Genomic DNA, 25602 nt, shown 5'->3' on the forward strand with positions numbered 1-25602 from the left:
CTTCTTCTTTCGTAGGAATTTAAAGCTGCTGCTCAAGACACTTGTGACAAACAGTCGTAGAAGTCTCCAAGTAGTGAATTTACAAGTGATTACACGCCTTGACATTTGACTTACTGTCCAAATTATCTCTGTCTTGTGGATTCTGAGCAAATGAGGTCTGGTTAGGCCAGGGAAGGCATTCTAGACTAGGAAAGGTTCGTTTGTTTTCGTCTGCGGGACCTGTCCCCGTCGTATTCGTCATGGTAGTATTAAGAGCACAATGATATAATTGTAAAACTTTTAACTGTAAGAAACTTTTTACCTAATTTTTTCGGTTAGCTAGTGTTGACTTGAGATGCGTTATTCGAGTCGTAGGAATTAGGTTAGTAGGCTATGACAGATTGAAATCTAATCACGATTAGCCAAAGTAAATATGGTTATTTTTCGGAAGACTCCAGCCACCTCCTCATCATAATTTATATTTGGGTAAAACACATCAAAACAAAAAATCTCATCTCGATACATGACCTTCGGAAATGTTAATACAGCAAAGCTGTAACCAGCAAACACCCGTAGGTTACGTTATGTTGGTATTTTTAGGCTCTTTTAGTGCCCTGTCATTTCCTAGACATATTTGCATGAAAACCCCCAAATGGTTTTTCATGCAAAAATGGCCAGCTGGAACCTTCCGGAATGGCTGGCTGGAGTCTAACGAAAAATCACCTTAAATTTTTCTACAGAGACAATGAAAGCTGGTCCATATTTATTCTTAAAACTTATTTTGTGCTATGTGTGTTCTTTATTACCTTAAACCATTTAACCTGTTTTTGCCTTTCCTCAAGCCTACTCACTCATAACTGTTTGGGATTGGTTCAGTGGACAATTAACTTTGGGTTTTGTCCAAAAAAATTATAAGCAAATCTTGCCTACAAGAATGATTGTTAGCCAAATCTCAGTTTCCTTTTAGTAGTAATATTCTTCAATGACTTTTTCCATTTGTGATTTTAGAATCCAAAACTAAAATATATGAAAAGGTCTGAAAAGAATTCCTTTCCCATTATTATTCTTATATATAATATATTTATATATATATAAATAAGAATAAGTCAATCCTTTTTGTGAAATTAGAAAAATAGATAAATACATGATACTTAAAGAATAAGAATATTGAATATATATATATATATATATATATATATATATATATATATATATATATATATATATATATATATATATATATATATATATATATATATATATATATATATATATTTATATATATATATATATATTGTTTATAAAATTAATGTTAGTTAAAACAGTGGCAGTCATCAATAACTATTCTTCAACTGACTTTCTATTTGTGATATTAGAATCCAAAACTAAAATATATCAAAAGATCTGAAAAGAATTCCTTTTCCATTCTTATTCTTATATATTAAATATATATATATATATATATATATATATATATATATATATATATATATATATATATAAAATCTCAGGATGAGTTGGGAAAGTACAAGCCAGCTAACTGGCAGGGGATCACTATGTACCGTAATTAGTAACAATCTGCCATCTTCTAAAAATAAACATGAAGTCATGGTTAAGACAATCATAGGGATGCATATTAAACTAACGTTCCTGAACTTAATCCAGCATCTCGCCCTTCTTTCCTCAAGGCCCCCACAACCCCTCCTAACCTAACCTAACCTGACATAAATTATAGTGGTGGGGAAGGCTTCGTGGCCTTCAGCCAACCTTGCCTGACCTAGAACACCTTTCATCATAGTGTGAAACATTGCAATGCAGCCAAACATAACCTAACCCAAATTAGGATGGAAAATTCTACCAGGGCACGGGACTCCAAGACCTCAATTTACCGTAGGCTGTATATTTCTCATCATAATTTTTCAAGAATGGGCATGTAGTAAAGCAATCTGATTACTTATTGTGTTTGTTTTGACATAAGTAAAGTGAACCAGTGAGTTTCACTCATCACAGTCAGTTTGTAATTTCTGAAATCTTATTTACAGTAAACTGTACTTCAGACATAGCTATAGTTTCTAACTCATGTGGCAGCCTTTTATTTAAAAAATCGCGGTAGCACTTCGATTGTTAAGTGTAGGTGACAAGCCTTTCTGCTGGCTCTCGAGTAAACATTGGGGGTTTGCGGCAGTCTTTAGTTTTGTTCATTGGTTTTCTGTTGAATAACTGGATTTTGGTGAAGTTTTATTGCTTACAGTATTTGTTCCTACACAATATACAAACCGTCAGTCCTTTGCATTAGGAATTACTTACGGCGAAGCTGGAAACGGCCATTAAACTTGTGGACAAGGTGGTTAGGAAGTAACTACCATCTAGTAGGTGGGAAGGTGGGAATACCCGCCTGCCTGGATGTCAACATTCCAGTTTGCTTTCAGCCATCATGCATTGTAGACATGTTTTTCAGAGCTCTTTCCCTGGCTGTTGTTAAGCTCTGTTTTTCCAGGTGGGATCTTTTATATCTTTTTGTGTACTGTATGTATTGTGTGCTTGATACTTATTAATATACAAACCCATGATTTTTTATAGCCTTGCGTAGGCCGTCATCCGCCAGCATGTGTCTTGGGGTCGGCGGCGAGGGATGTAACAATTTTGCTCCCCATTTATTGGATCTCATGCCATCTGCTTGTAAAAGGGCTTGACTATATCCCTATTCTGACTTGTTCTTAGTGTTACTCTTCACCACTTCGCTGTGGACAAGTTTTCCGGGAGGAAACTTTGGAGTAAGGTTGCCAGGCGTCGTTTTAAAGATTTGGCTTCAGACAGCGCCCTTGGTCGCCGCCCCTTTGTCCTTGTTTCTCTCTCCCGGTAAGCTTTCCCTTCTTGCTGTCTCTCCTTCGCCCTCTTTGCTTACATGTCGGGCAAAGATCGGGGAGAGGGGGGAGCTGCGGTTGGGTGACCTCTTCTCATGGGCCTCCTCTCGCATCGTAGGGCAGTTCCCCTCAGAGCGAGAGGAGTCTCCCTCTACTAATCATCTTTGCTTTTCTCTTAGGTTAACAGTGAGCACCGTAGGAGCACCAGTGGATGGCTGGATATCTCACTGTTGGATATCTTAGCCTTGAGGAGTTTCCCTGAGACAGTCATACAGTGGTTACTTCGGGAACGACCACGGTACAGTACCTTGGTGGTGATGTTGTAGGTCCACGTCAGTGTCTACAATTTCCGTGTATCTGTGGTCACGTCTACTGCTGCTGTGTCTCCCCTGTCTTGATTGCTCCTGTTGCCCTGGTGACCAGTCACTGGGCAGCTCCTGCTGTGCCTCCTACCCCAGCTGCCTGGTTGCCGCCGCTGCTGACATTCCTGAAGCTCCTGCCGGCTGGGGCATGCCTGTCATGCCTTCTGCCTCAGCTGCCCTGGTCGCTCATGTTGCTTCTCCTGGTTTTCCTGTCACCTGGGCCGCTCCCGTTGCACTTCCTGATTTAGCTACCCTGGCAGTTCCTGTGTTTCCTGACCACCATCCTGTGGATGTTGGAGAAGAGATCAAGGAAGAAGTCCTGAGAGATGTACAGTAGTCGTCCTCAACTTGATCTTCAACTTCGTCTTCTGCTGCCTTTCCCCTTCTTCTGAGGCTCGTTCCGAAACAGCGTTTGAAACAGCGGCCGAAGAAGAGGAAGGCTGCCCTTCCCTTCCCTAAGAAGTCCTGCTGTGGGGCTTCTAAGGAGCTGATCTCTCGTCGACTCTTCCTGGCCTTTGGGCTCGGGAACCTAATCGCTTACCCCAGGGTATTGCGTTTCGGGAGTCGCGGGTATGCATACTTCAGTTGCACTCCTGTCACCATACTAGGAGTTCTGCTTCTAGACTGGTGCTGTGTCGGGTGCTCAACTTTGTCGAGTCACACCGAGTGCTTGAGAATCTTCAGAGTCTCATGCATCCCGAACCGATGTTGGAGAGACCTCCCACTGTCTCGGTTCAGGCACGGGCAAGAAAAAGAACCAAGGTATAGAAGTGTCTCATTTCTTCCTGAGTTTTGAGTTCTCGGTCAGTTCCGAAACAGTGCTCAGTCAGGTTCCCAGCCAGGTGTCTCGGTTCCAAGGGTTCAAACACCTGCTGGGGCAAGGAAGTTCCTTTCAGAGGTCCTGCTGGACTTCTGAGGGACTACCTCTCTTCGGAGAGGAAGTGTGTTCTCTCGTTTGGCTTTTCCTGGCACTTGGGATCAGGAACCAATTCGCATTCTCCATTGGGGTCTTATTCCTTGGGGGCCTCGACTGAGCAACCTTTCGAGGCTGCACCCTCAATTCCAGTTCTTAGAAGTCTGCATCTAAGACTGATTCCTTTCCTGTCTCTACTCCATTTTTCTTTGGAAACCGAGAGGAGCTTACTCCTGGTGATTGTTCTTACAAGATTCGAGAGTCTAGCCAAGAACTTGGACTCCTTGGAATCTCAAGGAGCACTTGGATTCCTGGGGATCGCGAGCACTCGACTAGCGAGTCATTGAGTGTCCGGGGTTCTGCGGAATCTCGGGCACTCCCCAAACCAGTACTAGGGAATTTGCTCTCTGGTCTGGTTTAGGCACAGGATGGGAGGAGGTGTCGAAACATCCAGATGTTTCGACCAAGAACACAGTCTCTTTCTGGCTTCGTGAGACCATCTGCTGCTGGCGAGAACAACACCTGTACGTTCCGTCTGAGAGTTCACGAAGTCAGGAGCATTGGTCTGTCCTGCGCATCGTAGGCACAACAGCAATTGGCTGGATATCTCAGTTGGGATATCTTTGTCTGAAGGGGTCCTGACATTCATACAGTGCTTGCTTCGGGATTGACCACAGTACCTGGTTGGAATGGCATAGATCCACGTCGGATTGTTCTGACTCTGTTCCCGCTGATGTGGATCGATCACTGTCATTGCTGGCCTTCGTGTATGCTGTGGCACTGCCTCTGGCATATCTGTGGTCTGTCTGCTCCTGCTGTTTTTCTAGTGTTATTGCTCCTGTTGACTCTGCAACAAGTCTGGGTGGCTCCTCCTGGTCTCCTGCCACAGCCGTCCTGATCATTCCTGTCACTGCTGGTGACATTCATGCGACGTTCCTGTCGCTGCTGGTGACGTTCATGTGATGTTCCTGGCCATTGCTGTAGCTCCTGCCTTCTGAACTGCTTCTGTAGCTCCTGCATCGGCTGTCCTGATCGTGCCTGCTGCTTCTCCTGGTGTCCTGGGTTGATTCCGTTGTGATCCTGCCTAACTGCCCTGGAGGTTACAATGTTTCGTGTCCACCATCATGTAGATGTCAGAGTGAAGGTGAAGGAAGTTGCCCTGTGGAGGTAGCATCTGTCTCCTTCGGAGAACTTCCCTGGGACAGGACCGCGGCTTCCCCAATGAATAATCTTCACCACTCGCAACCCTTGCAGTTCTGAAGGGGCCGAGAGTTTTGGGAGCCGCCGCGGTCCTTGCTTGAGAGAGCGTTCTCGACCAGATGAATACTTTTCTTTGGACAAGGAGTTCATTCAGGTCAAGACAACAAGTTCCTCCCCTGCCTCAACAGAGTATGAATTCTTCTTGCCTCGGAGGGGTCTTGCCAACTGCAGATTGTTCTGGCTCTGCTTCATCCGGATTGGGTTCTCTCTGCTTCTTGCTGTGAAGGGCATTCCCTTCCGCAATGAGAGGTGGCGATCTTGGAGGACACCTGATTTCCTCCAGACAGTCTGCTGATGGATCCACGATCCTTCACTTTTAGGCTTTCTCTCCTCGGATACAACCATTCCTGGAGAGAACCCTGCCTTCTGGAGACTGGTCCTGTCCAGGGGTGGGTCTTCCTACACCAGGCAGCAGTCTGTGAGCAATTCTGGTGCTAAGAAGAAGGACTTTATCCTAATTCGGATCTCCGGTTTCATAAGTCTTGTTCCTCCTGTATATCTGTGTGTGTTTGTAATATGGATGATCTTTTACAAACCTATGATTTGGATAAGCCTGTGCGCTGGATTTGCCCTGGCAAGGACAAGAAATGTGGCGCCTTCCACTGTAGTGCGGAATCTGACCCCCACTCCCTTTGCTTAAAATGTCGGAAAGGGAGCAAGGACCCCCCTGATTGTACTGTTGATGACCCCTGTGATGAGTGTCAGCTTTGGTCCCCCGAGCAGTGGGATAGGTAATCTCAGAGGCCCAGATACAAACAGAAGGAATCTAAGGCGTCGGAGGGGCTGTCTTCGGCTCCTCCGACTCCGATAGTTGTTAATCCTTCTCAGATATAAATCCTTCTCAGTCATATCTGAGTCCCAATGGCCTTCCCTTACTGCTCCGTACGGAATCTATCTCCCTGTCCCGTGTCCGCATCCGCTGTCACAGAGGAGGCGAGATCGGTCGACCTAGCCTACACTCCTCTCAGTTCTCCCCCTCACCCAGAGTCCCTGATCCCTGGGTTAGAGGGGGGCCCTGCCCACCTTTGTCTTCCTCAGGTTTGGTTTCTGTGCTGGATTTGAGTCAGGCATGGGAGTCGCTCGGGAGGGTTGGCAACCCTGATCTTCCTTCGCTCCTCGAGCATATCAGCTCTGCTGTGCGGGCGGGAGTACCGCTCCCTCCCCCCACTACTCACACAGTGAATGCTCTCACGACCACCACCGTCACTGCTGTGTTGCCGAGGAACGTGGTAACCTCAGTGGGAACTCATCATGCATATGATGTGGTTCCTACCCCTGCCATCTCAGTGTCAACGCTTGCCAGTCCAGTCTGCTTGGTCACTCCGCCGCCTCCCGGCTACGCTCTCATGCCTCCTGCCTTGCTTCCACCGTTACCCGTGCCGACTCCGGACCGCACAACGTTTCCTGCGTCTCCTCTTGTTCCTGCCAATGGATGCTCTCAGCATGAATCACCTTGGCCTGTTGCTCCTGCTACTGTCCCTGCTCCAGTTCCCGTCGACCCCTGGTCTGTCTTCGGTAAACTGGGGGATGCGGTCTTGTCTTTGCTTGATAAGAAGAAGAAGAAGAAGAAGAAGAAGCGAGCTCGTCAACCATCCCCATCTTTGTCTTCCTCTTCATCATTGTCATTGTCATCCTTGTCTTTGTCTACCTCTTCCCCTCCCTCTTCTAAGTCCAATTGGGCTAGGAAGGGGAGGGCAGTCCCTCCCCCCTCTAAGAAGACTCGCTCTTCTTAGGGGGCGCAGTCCTCCCCTTGGAGAAAGACTGCTGGTTCTCTCGCTGAGAAGGGCACCTCGGTACCCTCCTCAGACGGTTCGGGGGCTTCGTCCTCCCAGACTGGTTCCGTTTCGGCGCCTCCCAAGCGAGTGTCGCCGAAGGCATGGCCTCCTACGGAAGACCGCGCAGTCTTGACTCCCGAGACCGCGCAGTCTTGACTCCCGTAGCGAGTTCGAGCATGGAGTGGGAGAAGGGGAAGAGCCTTCGGGCTTTTCCTCCACCCAACCCGTCACCCTTGCCCAAATCGGACAAAGGTGCGGCGGGGAAGGTGCCCAAGGACGTCTCGTCTCCGAAGGTGTCGGGAGGAACCAGGAAGGGGTCCCTGCAGCCTTCTTTGTCCGTTTCGACGCCGAGGAAGGCCAGAACACGCTCGGTCGATAGGGACAGCGGCCTCCAATCGGCAGTCCGTACCCCTGCGTTGGTCTCCTCTGCACGCCGCAGTGTAGAGGGCCTCCAGTGTCAGAGCATGGATCGGCTGTGAGGAGATTGTCCCCTGATCGTCGTGATGGTCGCTTGCCCAGACGAGTAAGTCCGTCTAGGCCCTCTCACGATCTTCCACCGCGGGTTGGAGATCGTGAGGGGTCTGTTGCCTCCACTGGGTATACCAGCGGACGTGACAGTAGTGTTCACTCTGTCTTTCCCACCCCCTCAACTTCCTCGGGATTCTCCGGGAGGAAACGGGGGTCGGTAGGATTGCTGGGGCTGAGGCCCTTGGACAGTCAACTTCAGGCGCGTCCGGCCCTCCCTCGCTCCAAGCGAGCGAGAAGTTGTACCCCTCTGTTGTATGAGGCAGAGAGACAGGGTCTGTCTCGGGCTCTCCCACGGGTGGGACCTTTCTGGATGACCATCTTTTGGAGGGTCCTCTTCCAAGAGATCCAGACACTCCGGAAATGCAGAGGGCTTTTGTCGAGGTCGTTGCGCTGATCCGTCAGCACAATGGTCTGGAGGAACCACTTCCAACTCCTTTGGAAGAACAGTCGTCCAGGTTGGAGGAGTTCTACGCTTCCAAGAGGGAGCCCAAACCCTCCCTTGGTCTACCGTGGTCTCCCTTGGCAGACAGCGTCCTCAAGTAGGTGAATGACTTGGTCTCCAGGCCATCGTCTTCGCTTCGCTCGACTCATTCCACCAAGCTGTTACCTCCCCCTGTCCCGAGGCAGAAGAAAGTTAAGTTAAGTATACCTTAGTTTTACCAGACCACTGAACTGATTAACAGCTCTCCTAGGGCTGGCCCGAAGGATTAGACTTATTTTACGTGGCTAAGAACCAATTGGTTACTTAGCAGTGGGACCTACAGCTTATTGTGGAATCCGAACCACATTATAGCGAGAAATGAATTTCTATTACCCGAAATAAATTCCTCTAACTCTTCATCAGCTGGCCGGGGAATTGAACTCCGGCCCATCGAGTGACAGTCCGCAGCTACGTACCATCGGAAGGAGCACTGCAGCAGAAGGTCGTGGAACCGGGACTAACTCGTTTAGCTCCTGGTGCCACTTCAGCTCAGCTGACGGGAGAGCAGATGCTTCTCTCGCAAGCTGAGCTGAATGCTTTGGAGGGCACAGCTCTGTCTGCCCTCCAAGCGATCTCCTGGCTCGACAACTGGGCCTTCGCGTTGTCGAGAATTGCGTCTTCGTCTGGTGCTCAGAGTGAAGACCTGACCTTCAGGAGTCTTTGCCAGTCAGGGGGTAAGGCTATCTCCTTCATAACCCACCAGACAGCAAACCTCTGGGCAAACCTGGTACTGAAGAGAAGGGATGCGGTGTTATCCCGGATCTACAGATCAGTGGGCGCCGAAGCTGCGGTTTCCCTGCACAATGGACCCATTCTGGACTCCACCTCCCTCTTCCCCAGGGGAGAGGTGGATGCTGCCACCATCCCAAGAACACGGCACCTCAGGCCTGAGTGTTGGCGACTCTTCGTTAGCACCGGAACCCCTAAGAAGGAGGTGTGCAAGAACACGATCTCTTTCTGGCTTTGTGAGGTTATCAAGAAAGTGTATGCAGCGGCTGGGGAGGACGACACCAGCGCCCTACACCCCCGCGCTCACGAAATCAGAGGGATTGTGCCCTCTTTAGCATTCAAGAAGAACCTGTCGGTTCAGCAGGTACTGAAGGCGAAGGTGTGGTTACGCCAGACCACATTCACCTCTTTTTACCTAAGAGACGTTACCCATCGGTCCTTGGATACCTTCTCCTTAGGGCCAGTGGTGGCTGCTCAACAAGTTGTGTAACATACCCAGCTCCTGTAAAGTTGTGTAACTTACCCAGCTCCTGTAAAGGACAAAGTTGTGTCTCGTCTGTTGTACGTGCATGATTGGGCGTGAAAGGTGAGTGACTGGCTGTCTTCCCTCCTATCATCCAACTTTTTACCCTCGGGTAGAGAGTTTAGGCCGTACAAGCTGAACCAGACGTCTGATGCAGGTGAGTTTCATTCCCTGAGTATCTACCCATTCTTTATGTTGGTCCTTAGTCCCCGACGTTTCCCAATCAGCTCTTATGTGGCTGGGAAGGGTTCTCTCTAGCTTTCACCTCGCTGTGTGCTCGTTTACTTACCGTAACCTCGTCACAGCAAGGGCGGTCTAGTAGACTGGTCCGTGACACCACAGTTCTCATAACGGTGATCACAATCCGGTGGCCATGTCCTCCTGGCTCTTACCCCAGGAGAACACAAGGTGCGGTTGAACTTCCAGTCATTCAGAGACCTCCACTCAGATTCCTCCCACCGAATCTTGAGTCCCCATATGTAAAGGACCAAGGGTTTGTATTTGTGTAGGAACAACTCGCATTTTTTAAAAGTAAAATGCATTTTTCCTAACATACAAACCGGAGGTCCTTTACTCAGGTTACCCACTTCAGCCTCCCCACAATCTGCCATGGACCAGAAAGTAAAGTGAATGCGTGAAGCCGGGCGGTTGGTACCGTGGGTTTCCCACTGTTACCAACCACCTGCCCAGCTGGTAGTAATACCAACTCATGCCTTGTAAGTCTTTAGCGGCCAGTTCAGCTTCGCCGAAAGTATTCCCCATATGTAAAGGACCTCGGGTTTGTATGTTAGGAAAAATGCATTTTACTTTTAAAAAATGCGATTTGTTCATGACACTTACCTGACAGATATATATATAGCTGTATTCTCCGAAAGGGACCGACAGAAATTCAAAAACTTACGGCACACGCAGTTGGGCCAGGTGGTTAGTACCCATTCCCGCCGCTGGGAGCCGGGTATCAGGAACCATTCCCATTTTCTATTCAGATTTTCTCTGTCGCCGGTATTGTCAACACCTGTTGTCAATACCTCCATAAGATTTCGGAAACTTTTCCACTGAGTATTCTGATTGTCTTTTGGTTTTTGACTTTGGATTTGTGGATAGGCATACGCTTCTGTGGACTGATTTGATTTTGGTTTTGGCTATTTCTTGAACAAGATGTCTGGTTCTAGTTCTGCTAGTTTCAGGGTGTGTGTTGTGAAGGAGTGTAAGGTGAGGCTACCGAAAGCTTCGGTAGACCCTCACACAGTATGCATGAGATGTAGGGGCATGTCTGTATGTTGGATGATCGCTGCAAGGAGTGTGAATCGTTGCCTGATTCTGATTGGAAGGCTTACGATTCTTACGTTCATGAGTTAGAGCGTGACCGTGTAAGGAGGTCCTCCTCCAGGAGTGTGTCAGTTGGTGGGAGTCAGGGTATTAATTTATCTCCTGTTAATCCTACTAATGCTTCTCCTTTCCCTGTAGAGTCGCCTTCGAACCCTGTGATTGCGTCTGCGGAAGGTAATGCCCTTGCGCAGATTTTGAGCTCCATTCGTACTTTGGAGTCTAAGGTGTTGGCTATTGAAAATGCAGTGAAGTGTAGTGATCCCCCCAGTGTTGTGGAGGGGGCGTCAGATATGCCCTATAATGCCTCTAGGCCTGGACCTCTGCCGAACTCCCAGGACTTAGGGAATGGGCATGTCGAAAACTGCAAGAGGGTTACGGGGACCCCCCACCGATCTGGCGTCCCTTTGGCAGGCCTTGTTGACGTCTCCCAGGCTGCCAAGGATCGTGCTCGCGCACGGGTCCTTAAAGACTGCTTCTCGTCCTCCGAGGCGCCCTCTCCACGTAAGGGGTCGCGTTCTCGGTTGGACTCTCGTCCGTTCAAGAGGAGCTTCGTTGAGGAGGACGCTTCTTCTCCTCTTTCTCATGCTTTAGAGTCTTCTCCTGACTGGTTGCGCGACTTGCCGCCGCAGAAGAGGACCAGGACTTCTTCTGAGGAGGACGTTGCCGAACGTCCCAGCCGCCCCAAGAAGAGAGCTGTCATCGCCCTTGGTAGAAGGAGGAGGACGTCTCCTTCCCCCTCTTCTTCTCATAAGAGCAGCCCTTCTCCTGAGAGGGTTTCCTCTCCTTCACGTCTTCTCCAGGATATGCAGCGGCAGTTAGCATCCCTTCGCTGCTGCAGGACGGAGCCTCGTAGGCGCCCGTAAGGATTTGACGCTGCCAGTTAAGAGATCTAAGAGGTCTCCCTCTCCTGCTCTTCGTTCGCTCTCTCTCCTGCGGGTTTCGTGGTCGCCCTCATCGCTTCGTCGGATCATCCGGCTTTCCTTGCCTCGTCGTGACGCCGCTGGCTGATCAGGACACCCCTCTTGCAGCTCGGCTGGCCGCTAGTAAAAGTTCGCGCCAAGACGCTCTTCTGACACTCCTCTTGCTTCTCATCGCGCTCGTTTTGACGCTTCGCAGGACGCTCCCCAGGACGCTTCTCTTCCTTCCCGTCTGGATTCTCTGCACGACGCTCGTCAGGACTCTCGTCAAGAAGCTCGTCAGGACGCTCGTCAGGACTCTTGTCAGGACGCTCGGCAGCTTGTGAGGCAGGACGCTTGTCAGGATGCTCGGCAGCTTGTGAAGCAGGACGCTTCTGTGCGAGTTGCTCCGGACTTTTCTTCTGCTTCTTCCCACGAGAAGAGGTCTCTTGGCCGAATTGGACCCAAAGGTCTTAGTCTTCCTCAAGTCCCGGAAGACTCTCCTGTCGCTCCTGTCGAAGAGGGAGGTTTGTCTCAGGAGTCGGACTCTGCAGAGCAGGAGCAGCCCCCTCTGTCGTCTTTCTCCGACTACCAGGTTTTGGCTAGTATGCTTAAGGAGCTATTCCCAGACAAATTTCAGCCTTCTGCTCCTCTTTCCCCCCCTTCGCAGTTAGCTTCTTCGAAGGTGAGGAAATCGCCCGGCTTCCTGCAAATGAAGACTTCTCTTGCTACTAGGAAAGCTCTCAAGAGAGTCAACTCTTGGATGGAAGATAGAAAGTCTCAAGGGAAATCTTCCTTCGCTCTACCCCCGTCTAGATTGTGCGGGAAAGCTGGAATGTGGTATGAGACGGGAGAGGAAATTGGCTCAAGGGTTCCTTCTTCCTCTCAAGGCGACTTTGCGAGTCTCGTTGATGCTTCAAGGAGGTCTCTCCTTTCTTCGGCGAAAGTGTCCTGGACGCTTTCTGAAACTGACCACCATCTGAAAGGCCTTTTCAAGTCTATGGAGGTCTTTAACTTTCTGGATTGGTGCTTGGGGGCCTTGGACTTGAGGACTCGTAGTCCAGATTCTATCTCTCTGGGGGAGCTGTCCAGTGTACTGTCTTGCATGGACAAGGCTGTCAGAGATGGCGCGGATGAACTGGCTTCGCATTTTGGTACAACCCTCCTGAAGAAGAGGGCTTTATACTGCAATTTTGCTGCCAAGTCGGTTTCTCCTGTTCAGAGGGCTGAGTTACTTTTCGCCCCTCTGTCTAGCCATCTCTTCCCCCAGCCGCTTGTCAAGGATCTCGTCTCCAGCCTTAAGGAGAAGGCTACTCAGGACCTCCTTGCACAGTCCTCCAGACATCCTAGTGTCCCATCCACGTCATCGCAGGGACTACCCTCTAAGAGACAGAAGCCCTTTCGTGGGAAATCTTCCTCCTCTAGACCCTTTTCGCGAGGAAGAGGCCTCTCCAGAGGCGGAGCCTCTTCTTCCCAAAGGGGCAAGAAGTGACTTTCTACACCTCCAGACACCAGTAGGAGCCAGGCTTCTCCTGTTTTCGGAAGCCTGGGAAGTAAGAGGGGCGGATTCCTGGTCCCTCAATGTAATCAAGAAAGGTTACAGGATCCCGTTCCTCAAAAACCCCCCCCTGTCCTCAACTCCCAGAGATCTGTCGCCTTCTTACCGTCCGGAGAAGCAACAGATCCTTTTACATCTGCTGGAAGAAATGATCGAGAAGAGAGCCATAGAGCGAGTCCTGGATTTGGAGTCTCCAGATTTTTACAATTGTCTCTTCCTGGTTCCAAAACAGTCAGGTGGGTGGAGACCAGTCCTGGACGTCAGCAGACTGAACAATTTTGTCGTCAAAGAAAAGTTCAAAATGGAAACGCCCCAGTCTGTTATCAATGCGCTGCGACCAGGCGATTGGATGGTCTCTCTGGACCTCCAGGACGCTTATTTTCATGTCCCCATTCATCCTCGGTCGAGAAAGTATTTGAGATTTGTCTTGGGGGCACGAGTGTACCAGTTCAGAGCTCTTTGTTTCGGATTGAGTACAGCTCCTATGGTATTCACAGTCCTGATGAGGAACGTTGCCCGGTGGCTCCATCTTGGGAGCCGCATCGGAAGAAAGGTGTCTGGAGGACTTACATTCAACTTTGGAGCTGACGAAGTCCCTAGCAGTAGATGCCTTTCTCTGGGACTGGAAGGGTCTAGACCTGTATGCCTTTCCCCCATTCAAGATTCTGGGGGAAGTCATCAGGAAGTTTGTAGCTTCAGAAGGGACGAGAATGACATTAATCGCCCCCTTTTGGCCTTCAGTGGAGTGGTTCACAGAGGTCATGTCTCTCTTGGTGGATTTTCCAAGAACGCTTCCTATGAGAACAGATCTTCTCAAACAACCCCACTTCGAGAGGTACCACAAAAACCTTCCCGCTCTGAGTCTGACTGCATTCAGACTATCGAGAAGTTGCTCAGAGCGAGAGGTTTTTCTAAACCAGTGGCTAAGGCGATCGCCAACGCCAGGAGAGCCTCCTCCAGCGCAGTGTACCAGTCAAAGTGGGTCATTTTTAGGAAGTGGTGCAAACTTAAGGGAATTTCCTCTACCACAACCTCTGTGTCCCAGATAGCAGACTTCCTTTTTTATTTGAGAAAGGATTTAAAGCTGGCAGTCCCTACCATCAAAGGCTACAGGAGTATGCTGTCAGCGGTCTTTAGGCATAGAGGCCTTGACTTATCGGACAATAAAGACCTTCATGATCTTCTAAGGTCTTTTGAGACGTCTAAGGTAGCCGCCCCTAAGTTACCTTCGTGGAATTTAGATGTCGTTCTAAAATTCCTGATGTCCAAGAGATTTGAACCTTTGCATTCTGCTTCCTTCAAAGACGTAACCAAGAAAGCTATTTTCCTAACTGCTCTGGCGACGGCGAAGAGAGTTAGTGAACTTCAAGCGATCAGCAAGATTATAGGTTTTAGAGGCCCTGATGCTGTCTGCTCTCTGAGCCCTATGTTTCTTGCCAAGAATGAAAACCCGTCTTCCCTTGGCCCAGGTCCTTCAAATTAAGGGCTTGACGGACATCACTGGACAAGAACTGAGAGAACCCTGTGCCCTGTCAGGGCTCTGAAATTTTACTTACAGAGGACCCAGGATTGTAGAGGTCCTTCTAACAATCTTTGGTGCTCGGTTAAGAGGCCTGATATACCTCTCTCGAAGAATGCCCTGGCATTCTTTTTAAGGTGAGCACCATCATAGACGCCCATTCCAGTGTGCTAGACGAGGATTTGAGAACTTTGAAGGTCAAGGCTCACGAAGTGAGAGCCATTGCTACCTCAGTGGCTTTCCAGAAAACCAGTCTCTCAATGACATTCTGGGTGCCACTTTTTGGCGAAGCAATTCTGTCTTCGCTTCTCATTATCTTACGGAAGTAAAGACGTCCTATGAGAATTGCTGTGCTCTGGGGCCTTACGTTTCCGCAAATACGATCTTGGGGGCAGAAAGCGACTCTCATCCTCTCCTTTAGTTTTGTTTTTGTGTGTTTTTTAAATATATTAGATGTGTTGTTTTTTATGGTTGTTGGGTCTCCACCAGTGGTGGTCGTCCCAGTCCTTAGTTTATGTTATTTATTCATGACGTAACTAGGCTTGGTCAGGTGGTTGTTTAGTTTGTCGCTTGCCCTCACAGTAAGGTCATATGGTCTAGTCACATTGTGGTCTCGCCCCCGTTGACAGATCATCTAGATTTCACCAGCTTTATAGGTCTCTACCTCGATGGAGTCTCTAGTAAAGCAGAAGCAGACTTGGGTGACAGTAATCACGAAGTCAGCAATGCTAACAGGTAAGGAACCAAGGCGTCAATCGCCTACATATGTTTGTTTCCTAAGTCCTATTCTGTCTCTTCCCACCTCCAATGGTGGGATTCAGCTATATATATATCTGTCAGGTAAGTGTCATGAACAAAATGATATTTTTATGATAAAGTTTGTTCATACTTACCTGGCAGATATATATAATCATAGTACCCACCCTCCTCCCCTCAGGAGACAGTAGTTCTAGATTCTAGAAAATCTGAATAGAAAATGGGAATGGTTCTGATACCCCGCCTCCCAGCGGCGGGAATGGGTACTAACCACCTGGCCCAACTGGCGTGTGCCGTAAGTTTTGAATTTCTGTCGGTCCCTTTCGGAGAATACAGCTATATATATATCTGCCAGGTAAGTATGAACAAACTTTATTTTATCATAAAAATATCATTTTTAGCAAACGTGTCCAGTTTCACCCTAAGTAATTCCAAATGTAAAGGAACTCAGGTTTATATAGTTAGGAAAAGTACAATTTATTATTGCTGTTAAAAACTGTGATTTTGCTATATTTGCAGGATTAGATTACTAAAAATGAATAGCGCAACTTTGAAACTAGCTGAACGCTTGATCCCAGCCACATACTTACAGCAAGCAGCCGAATCTCAGTCTGTTTATGAAAAACAGATTCGCATCTTGGTTGAGCAGGTATGTAATGAGAATCTTGTGTAGATAAAAATATTGTACAGTGAACTCCCCGTATTCGCGGGGGATGAGTCCCACACCCCCCCCACAAATAGCTAAAATCTGCGAATACTTAAAACCCCTCTAAAAACACTTAGAACTGCCCATTTTGATAGTTTAAGCACAGAAAAACCCTGTAAAAATGCATATACCTGAGTATTTTAATAGTTTTATCACAAAAAGTGCATTTATTCTTGAAAATTATATGAAAATACAGTAATTAATGAATATTTCTCAGTGAAAAATACCGCGAGTGGCCAAATTTTCCGCGAATAATGGCTAGGTATGTTCCACAGAGAAACCTGCGAATGCGTGAGTCCGCGAATCATGAGAACACGAATACGGGGGGTTTACTGTACTTACATTATGATCTTGAATTGTATAACATGTGTTAATAATAATAATTATAATCATTGTTCTAATATACAATACAGTACTGTATTTTATATCACTCATTTTTCAGTTGGAGGCTCTATGTTACTTATTAGGCTTCTTATTGTACAGGTACACTGTACTATTATATATCAGGGAGTTTGCTGATACAGGACTATATAATATTAAAGTAATTTTTGAAGGCTTGTGGTGTCAAGTAATTCTATGCTTTAGTTCATAGTGCTAAGATGAATTGATGCACTTGAATTAAAGCCTTTCAGTTTCAGAAAATTAAATTACTGTATTGGTGTTTGTTTTCCTTATTGTATCTCAGTAGGGTTTCGCAAATGATGTGTGAATTGTTACTTTCTATTGCCACGAACTGTTCCAAGTACCTGGTTATTGCACTTACTAATCATAAAATTCAAAATTTACCTCACTTACAGCCAGATGCCGAAACTCTCATAACAAAGAAAATACAGTTGAATACTCCAAAGGCAACAGTTATCCCTTAAAAAGCTTATCAACAATGTGAGGTATCAATATTTAAATACACTAGGTATTTCAAAGGGCATCACTCAGTAAATCACTAAATAATTGTAACCATTTCTCCTCAATTCAAGTCACTTCAACAAAACTGAAAGAACAAAACTATCTATCATTGTCGGTCTGCACTCCACTTTGCTTTCGACTGCTGTCATGTAAAGACATCTCTGCACTTCTCTGCCTGACTGCTATTGGCTGTCTTTTGTTTTGTTTTTTGTTGATATATTTTTGTGATTGTTGTTTGTGACATAATTATATGCAAGCCCCCAATCACTTTAGCACTTTTGAAGAGGAAACCTCTGGATTAGGTGCTGTCCAGGGAAGGACAGCCTGTATATTTGGTTTCTCTCTTTTTTGAGGTTGACCCTCTTTTATTATATGTCACACCAAGTGTTGTGGAGGCAGAGGGCCCTATAGAGTTATGTGCATCTCTAGGCTCAGGGGGTTTGCCAGTATCTGCTGTGACCATGCCCAGGATGACTTAACATCCACGGTGTCTGGTAGCAGTAGGACTACTACTGCTCCCTTCGTAACCCCTCATGAAGTATCAGGACTGAATTCCCAGGTACCTGTACTACCATATACATCATCTCGAGTGATGTTCTCCTCTACACGCTGTTGCCGAAGGCACTCTCAGCGAATTGAAGAAGAGGAGAAGGAAGTTGTCATTGTTGTCTTTGTTTTTTCGTCTTCGTTGTTGAGTGGTGTTGCCTCCTCCCCCTTCTTTTCCCAAGCAGAGGAAGAGGAAGGTTGCCTCATGCACCTGTTGCCTTGCACGGATGCAGCTGCTACCCAGATGTCTCCAGAACCCCGGTGTACTGGTGCTGACCCCAGCAGCCTGCCTACATGGACCACTGGTACTGACCCCAGTACCAGTCTACTGGTACCAGCTTGATCTCTTGCTAGCAGTACCCTGGTTCCTCTGCTCCTGTTGCCCAGCGCACATCTACAACTGCTACCTGGGGTTCTTCAGACCCCTGGTTTACTGGTACTAGCCTCAGTAGGCTTCCTACCCAGGCCTTCAGTACCACCCTTGGTCTCCCGCTAGCAGTACCACTGCTCCCGTTGCCGAGTGTATGGATGGAATTGCTACCCGGGGTTCTTCGAACCCTCATTGTACCAGTACCTGCCCTAGTAGGCGTCCTACCCAGGCCTTCAGTACCAGCCCTGGACTCATGCTATTGGTACCACCACTCCTGTTGCCAAGCATATGGGTACAACTGTTACTCAAGGTTCTTCAGACCCCCAGTATACCAGTACCAACCCCAATGGCCCACCTACCTGGGCCACTGGTTCTGGCCCCGTGCAAATGCTGGCTCTGCTCTGATGCTGGCCCTGTGCTGGTGCTGGCCCCACTCCGGTGCCGACCCCGCACCGGTACCTGCCCTGGTAGCCCATCTACTGGGATCAGCAAAGGTCCCTGGTCTGGACCCAGTGCCAGCTGCCAGTGCATGCCAGTGAGGAAAGGTGAGCAGAGAGCATGCAGGTGCTCCCTCACCCCTCTCCCACTCTTGAAGAGAATGGTCCAGGGGTCTTGGGATGGTGGCATGGCGACCTGTTTGGTCGCTCAGGCAAGGCCAAAGGGGATCCCCTGCTCAGTCACCTTCCCTTGTGGAAACCTTCGGCTTCTAAGTAAATTGAAACGCACCCCGGGACAGCCACTTCTCACTTTCCCTGACCCAGGTGGACATCGTCAGCATGGGTTGATGGCCCCCCACAGCTTACCTGTTTGGACTTCAGTCTTCGGCAGGCAGGGTGAGGGTGTTCGCAATCTCTCACTTGTTACCTCCTCCTCAGAATTTTTTTCCAGGAGACGGGCCCCCTATAGGTTTGGGGCATGGGACCCGAAACATTCTCATTCCCATTTCAGTCCATGACATGGAGGCTTACATTCCTGGTCCAGTCCTTGGACTGGACAGGACATGTGCCGATTGGTTAAGAGATTGCCAGGGGCTCTGGTGAGTGTTTGCTCTTAAGTAGTTGGAGAGAGATATTGTGGAGATCATTAGAGTGGTGCGTCTTTTTAATGATAACGTGGAACAGACATTATCTTTTCTTGCTCCATGCTCCCCCGAGCAAGAGAATGCTCCCTGGTCCAGCTGTTCATGCTAGGCAATTCCTCCACTTAGAGGAAATATCACATTCTCTCAGAGAGATCATTGCTGTCTTTTAGGATGACCCGGACCTGACTTGTTTGTGTCCCGGTTTGTCCCTAGCATGTCCCCGTGTGGAGGGAGTTTCCCTATTGCAAGCGGAGACAGGGCCACCAGAATTGACTGCCAGAGCAGCATTCCAGTTAGTCTTGTAGATCGATCTTTGAGTCTGTCATTGACCAAGATCGTTTTTATCCTCGGGCCTGTGTACACCCGAGGAGAATGCAGCCCTCGAGACTGTTACTCTGGGAGTTAGTGATATTATCTACCTCCTCCACTAGACAGCAACCTGTTGGGGCAAGACACAGTGTTGCTTCAAACTTCTATGTCTGTTAGTCTTGAGTTGGCGTTGATGCTCAGGAACAGACTGGTTCTAGGATCCTCCCCACTCTTTGCTAGAGGGAGGTGGAGGCTGCAGTGGACAGGCTTTGGCTTGTTCACAGACAATGCCTAAGACTTTTAGGTCTTTACGTGGCACTGCAGGTTGACCCTACCGTCAAGCTGGCCCTTCCCCTTCAGTCAGAGAAAGTCCCAGACTTCCACGACTCCTCATAGAGGTACCCAGACTTCTACCCCAGCAGAAGATGGAGGACACCAAGGGTGTGACAGTTTTCCCAATTGCTGCCAATGGGGGTGGTGCCTGTCAAGCCATTGGGCAAACTTGGCAGCGACATGGAGCGGAAATATAGGTAGAGGATGCCCATCAGATACGGTTTTGCTACCTTTAGTCTTTTTCATCCCTCACCCTCTTTCCAGTCCGGTTCTGAATGTTCTTTCCTGACTAATGGAAGGACCTTGCCCTGTGGGAAGAGGTGAAGGCGCTGTGGGAGTCTTCTAGCCCTCTTCCCACTGAAGTGGTTCATTCACCAGTACTGGCCGTAGATGGGATGGTCCGTTCTGTTCTCAATCCCATCAGAGGTGGCGATTTCTTGCTAGTCAGGGATTTGAGGGATGTGTATGCTCAATATCTACCCATCAGTCCTCCTGCAAGGGTTCACTTGAGTGTTCATTTTTTATCTCTTCTCGAGCTTGGTTGCACAGGCAACCTCGGTGTTGCAGTCGTTTGGACAGAGATCAACTTCTCGAGTTTTCATCATGACATGGGTATAGTGATCAACTTTGAGAAGTCAGATCTCCCGTGCAAGCAGAGGGTAAAGTATCTTAACTTGCTGATAGACATGGCCACCAACAAGGGTCTTCCCCTTGGACTCTCACATCGGCAGGTTCAGAGAGGCAGTGCAGAAGTTCCTGTCTCAGCAGGAACAACCAGCTTGGCAGTGACACATTCTGGTTCACCTGTAACCATGGTAGATTCGGGCCCTCAGGGGCAGCGTCACCTCCTTGCCCTTTAGCTGGGAAAGAAGGTGGACGGGTCTCCGTCAACAGACCCACCTCGCTCTCATCTTCCTCAGTCGGAGGAAGTGAGGAGAGCTAGACGACAGGAACCTCTCTTTAGGGGTGCCACTGGACACTCCCTCTCCCAAGGTGTTCTTGTCTTTCGGACACTCTGCTTGGGGTTGATCACTCACCTGAAAGAATGTTTGTTACAGGCATGTGAACCAGAATGACAGACACCTCCACGTAAGTGTCCTAAAACTTAAGGCAGCTTTTTTTTAGCCCAGTGGGAGTTTTGGGCCCGAATAGTGGGACACTCCATGGTGTTGATGAGCAACAACACTACAGTAATAGCATACATCAACAAGCAGGGAGGACTGGTGTCCTTCCAGCCGCACAAGTTGACTGTGCAGGTACACAAGTGGGCAGTAGCACATTCGGTGGCGCTGACAACCAGATACATTCCAGGGTCTCGGAATGGGGTGGCAGACAAGTTCAGTGGCCAGAGCCTGGTGATAGGGATAGAGACACTACACCAAGACATTGCCAAGAGACTCTCCAAGTTATGGGGAGTCCCAGCCATAATCTTTCCATAACCAGTATGACAGAAGTTACCGGAGTACAGCTCATTTGTGCTGGACTGTGGGTTGCAATGGAGGATGCTTTTCCAGTACCTAGGGATCATTTTAGAGGCTTACTTCTTCCTCTCCGTTTTTGTCTGATTCGTTAGGTGATCAACAGGCTTTGATCACCCAGAATTTCGGTTTGACTCTGGTGGCTCCTAGTGGCCACACACTTAGTGGGTCCCAGACCTGCTGGCTCTGTTTTACGAGGGAGATCCCCCCATGGCACAGCCTTCTGTACCAGCTGCATGTGAGAGATGTATTATCAGACATTGGAGGTGATGGCACCTCCTGCGAGCAAGGTCGTTGTTTCTTGACACATAACGAGGAGATGTCTGGATATGGGTGGAATATTCAGTGGCCGTGTAGCAGGGGAAATGAACTGTCTTCTGTAGTTGGTGTAGTCAGTGCAGTATCCCTCCAATCAGAGGTTCTGTTCAGTAGGTAGCGGACTTTCTCGCCCTTCTTTGCGGTGAGAAACTTCTCTTTGTCTCAGCCATTAAGGGAGATAGAGCTGCCCTTGGCTGAGAGCTTTGGTTGAAGGAAATAGATCTCTTGTCCTTGTGAGGGATATATACTTCTGAGAAGTTTTGAACATGCTTGCTTTCCCTGGGAACTCAGACCCCCAAGTGGGTTGCAGTTCTCATCTTTACGAGCCTAGCTCATACGCTGTACGGGCTGTTGAGTGGGTCATTAGACAGAGTTCTGACTAAGATTTTTTTTCGCTTATCCTAGCCTCAGCAAAAAGAGTAGCCGAGCTTCATGGCCTTCAATATTAGCACTCAATGGGAAGGGGATCTGTTATGCTCAAATTGGTCCTGGAATTCATAACTGAGACTCAGAATCTGTAGGTCCCTGACACCGGATTCAAGTCTGTTTCAATCCCCCTTCAGAAGGACTTTGTGGATACAATTGGAGCGAGACGCTAATGTGGATGTGATTGGAATGAGACGCTACTTTGTCCAGTCAGAGTGATGCGGTACTACTGTACCTCAAAGAACTTGGCATCTCAGGCCTGCGTGTCGATGCCTCTTTGTTAGTACCAACTTAGCCATAGAATAGGTGTCCAAGAACACATCCTAATTCGAGCTTCATGAGACAGCAACGGGCTTGCTCTTCGTCTGATGAGGTAAACAGGAGTTCAGTCTGGGTGAGAGATCACGAAATCGGGCAACACCCCGTCCCTCACATTCCGGAAGAACCTGTCAGTTCACCAAGTAATACGGGCAGGTATGTGGTCGTACCAGACCACATTTATCTCGTATTATCTTCAGGACTTACCGATAAGTTTTTGGACACACTTCTCCTTGGATCTTGTGGTGGCTGCCCAGCGCCACCAAGTTGTGTGGTTCATCCAGCTCCCTTAGGTGACACGTGTATCTCATTTAAGGTGTTTGGTAAGCAGGAAAGAAGGGGTGTGAGTGAATGGTCTCCTTCCTTCCCTCTTTTACCTGTCTCTCTCTTGAAACAAAGAGACACGTAGTGAGCCGTCACATGCTGGACAGACGAGTTTGCTGGTGACTACTTGACAAGGGCATCCTGTCCATCATCATGTGTAGATGGTGTGGATGCATGTCCCCCCAACATCTCAAGACAAGGGGAGAGAGGAAAGGCAATAAAATGAGCCCTTTGGTCTTATTAGTAAATTTTATTGTCTCTGACACTTTTGGGTTCTTCTAAGCTTTTTTTTTTTTTCCAAAGTAATGACACAACTCATTGCTTTAACCCCAGAAGTCTAGCAGTTGCAACATCCCATTTTTCCAAGCTAAAAATGCGGGATTCCTTCCTCATCTCTTTCAGACCAGGAAGGTATTCCTGGGTGAGTAGAACCAAACCAGTTGGTTCAGAGATTTACTCCACCCTCCAGTGGGTAAGTCTTCTCTATAAAGACTGAAGATTTGTATTTGTGTAGGAACAAATAGCAAATTTTGTAGGTAATCTGTATTTTTCGAAACATACAAACCTGAAGGTCTCTACATACATTTACAGCCCACCTCAGCCACCCCTCATTTTGATACCTGGGCCAAAAGGTAAAATGGAGTGCAGACCGACGATTGGGCGGGGCTTCCCCTTACCGACAGTAGTTAACGACCTTGTCTGAAACTTAAATGGCCATTCCAGCTTGGTTTGCAAGCTAAATCCTATGCAAAGACCTTCAGGTTTGTATCTTATGAAAAACACAGGTAGTCCCCTGTTTACGACGGGGGTTCCGTTTTTACGCTGCATCGTAAACCGAAAAATAGTAAAAAATCGTAAAAAATCCGTAGAAAATCTTACTTTTAATTCTTTGGGTATATTGAAAGCGATGTAAACTACATTTTTATTGAGTTTTTCATCAAAAAAACCTCCAAAATTTTATTATTCTGCCGTTTTGGAGCCATATTTCTTCCGTCGGATTGGCGTACGACGCCTTGTAACCCCGAACATGTGTCGTAAACCGGGAAATAATTTCTGATGAATATATTTGAAAAGCGTCGTAACCTCGGAACGTCATAAGCCGGACCCGTCGTAAACCAGGGACTGCCTGTACAATTGTTCCAACACGATATGCAAACCATCTGTCCTTTACATTAGGAATTACTTATGGCGAAGCTGGGCACAGCCATTAAACTCTTGAACAAGGTGGTTAGGCAGTAACTTCCGTCAGGTAGGCAGGAATACCTGCCTGCCCAGATGTAAACATTCCAGTTTGCTTTCGGCTGTCATGCGTTGCAGACGTGTTTTCGGATCTCTTTGCCTGACTGTCATTAAGCTCTTTATTATCCCAGTGGGATCTTCATGTATTTTTGTGTATATATTGCGTGTGTTTGATATTTATTAATACAAACCTACGATTTGTGGTAGCCTTCCATAAGCCATCATTCCACTGCGTCTGTGTCTTGGGTTTGACGGCCAAGGGTGTATTTAGAGGGACGTGACCGAGTGGTAATGCTTCTCTTCCAGTAACCCTTTATTTAGGTACTGAAGGCGTTCCCCTATATGTTCAGAGATATTAGATTGGGATGTAATATCTTTGTTCCCCCTACATTGATCGGGGCGTAAGAGTTTGCTTCCCTTCTTGGGCTCCCGCCCTCCATGTACAAGGGCATGGCTACTTCCCTCCTACTTGTGCTGATAGAGAGTTGCGGGGGGAGTTTGCGGGCATCGTCAGTAAGTTCCGCTGCCACGGCACCCTTGGTGGCCTCCCCTCCTTCCTTCTCTCTCCCTGTAGGTTCTTCCTTATCTCTCCTTCGGTAGAGATCTCTCTCCTTCGCCCTCTTCGCTCACTCATCAGGCGAAGGCCACAAGGGGGGGTACCGCAGGCGGTTGGGACCTCTTCTAAGGGGCCTCCTCTCGCTGCGTAGGGCAGTTCCCCTCGTAGCGAGAGGAGTCTCCCTCTACTAGTCACCTTTGCTTTTTCTTTCAGGTTGACAGTGAGCATCACAGGCACAGCAGTAGTTGGCTGGATATCTCAGGGGGTATCTTGCATGAAGGAGTCCCGACATTCATGCAGTGTTGCTTCGGGATCGACCACAGTACCTGGTTGGAATGGCATAGTTCCATGTCAAGATCATTCTGACTGTGTTCCTGCCGATGTGGATCGATCGCTGTCATTGCTAGCCTTCATGTATGCTGTGGCACTGCCTCTGGTATATCTGTGATTCATCTGCTCCTGCTGTTTCCTGTGTTATGCTCCTGTTAACTCAATGACAGTCTCTGAGCGGCTCTTCCTGGTCTCCTGCCGCAGCCGTCCTGATCGTTCCTGTCGCTGCTGGTGACTTTCATGTAATGTTCCTGGCCATTGCTGTAGCTCCTGCCTTCCGAACCACTTCCGTAGCTCCTGCATCAGCTGTCCTGATTGTGCCTGCTATTTCTCCTGGTGGTCATGTCCTAGGCTGCTTCTGTTGTGTTCCTGCCTAGTTGCCCCAGAGGTTACAATGTCCGCCATCCTGTAGAAGATGTCAGAGTGAAGGTGAAGGAAGCCGCCATGTGGAAGTGACGTTCCTGGCCATTGCTGTAGCTCCTGCCTTCCGAACCCCTCCCGTAGCTCCTGCATCAGCTGTCCTGATCGTACCTTCTGCTTCTCCTGGTGGTCGTGTCCTGGCCCGCTTTCATTGTGTTCCTACCTAGCTTCCCTGGAGGTTACCATATTTCGTGTTTACCATCCTGTAGATGTTAGAGTGAAGGTGAAGGAAGTCACCCTGTGGAAGTAACCGCCGTCTTCATTGTATCTTCGATTTCGTCTTCTGCTGCCTCTTCCCTTCCTCTCTCGAGGTTCGAGGGAGTCCCGGGAACCGGACAAACCTCCGTCGGTCGAAGGAGAGGAAGGCTGCCTCCTTCCCCTTAATGCCCTTGGACATCTAGGGGCTGCCTCCTTCCAAGGAGGCAGTGGGTCTCTCGGCACTTCCCAACCTTCGGGTTAGGAAACCAATTCAT

General features: G+C 48.3%; 1 protein-coding gene across 1 annotated transcript in view; it reads left to right on the forward strand.

Annotated features, from left to right (window-relative positions):
- The first annotated feature begins 10 nt into the window (after positions 1-10).
- SecS (Sec synthetase) overlaps positions 11-25602 on the forward strand; it is an 80853-nt gene continuing 55261 nt past the window's right edge. The window contains 2 exon segments of the mRNA XM_067132702.1: positions 11-194; positions 15992-16121. Coding sequence (XP_066988803.1) covers positions 16008-16121 — 114 coding nt within the window. The 5' untranslated portion in view covers positions 11-194; positions 15992-16007.

Source organism: Macrobrachium rosenbergii, chromosome 32, assembly GCF_040412425.1.
Source record: "Macrobrachium rosenbergii isolate ZJJX-2024 chromosome 32, ASM4041242v1, whole genome shotgun sequence".
Classification (NCBI taxonomy): domain Eukaryota; kingdom Metazoa; phylum Arthropoda; class Malacostraca; order Decapoda; family Palaemonidae; genus Macrobrachium; species Macrobrachium rosenbergii.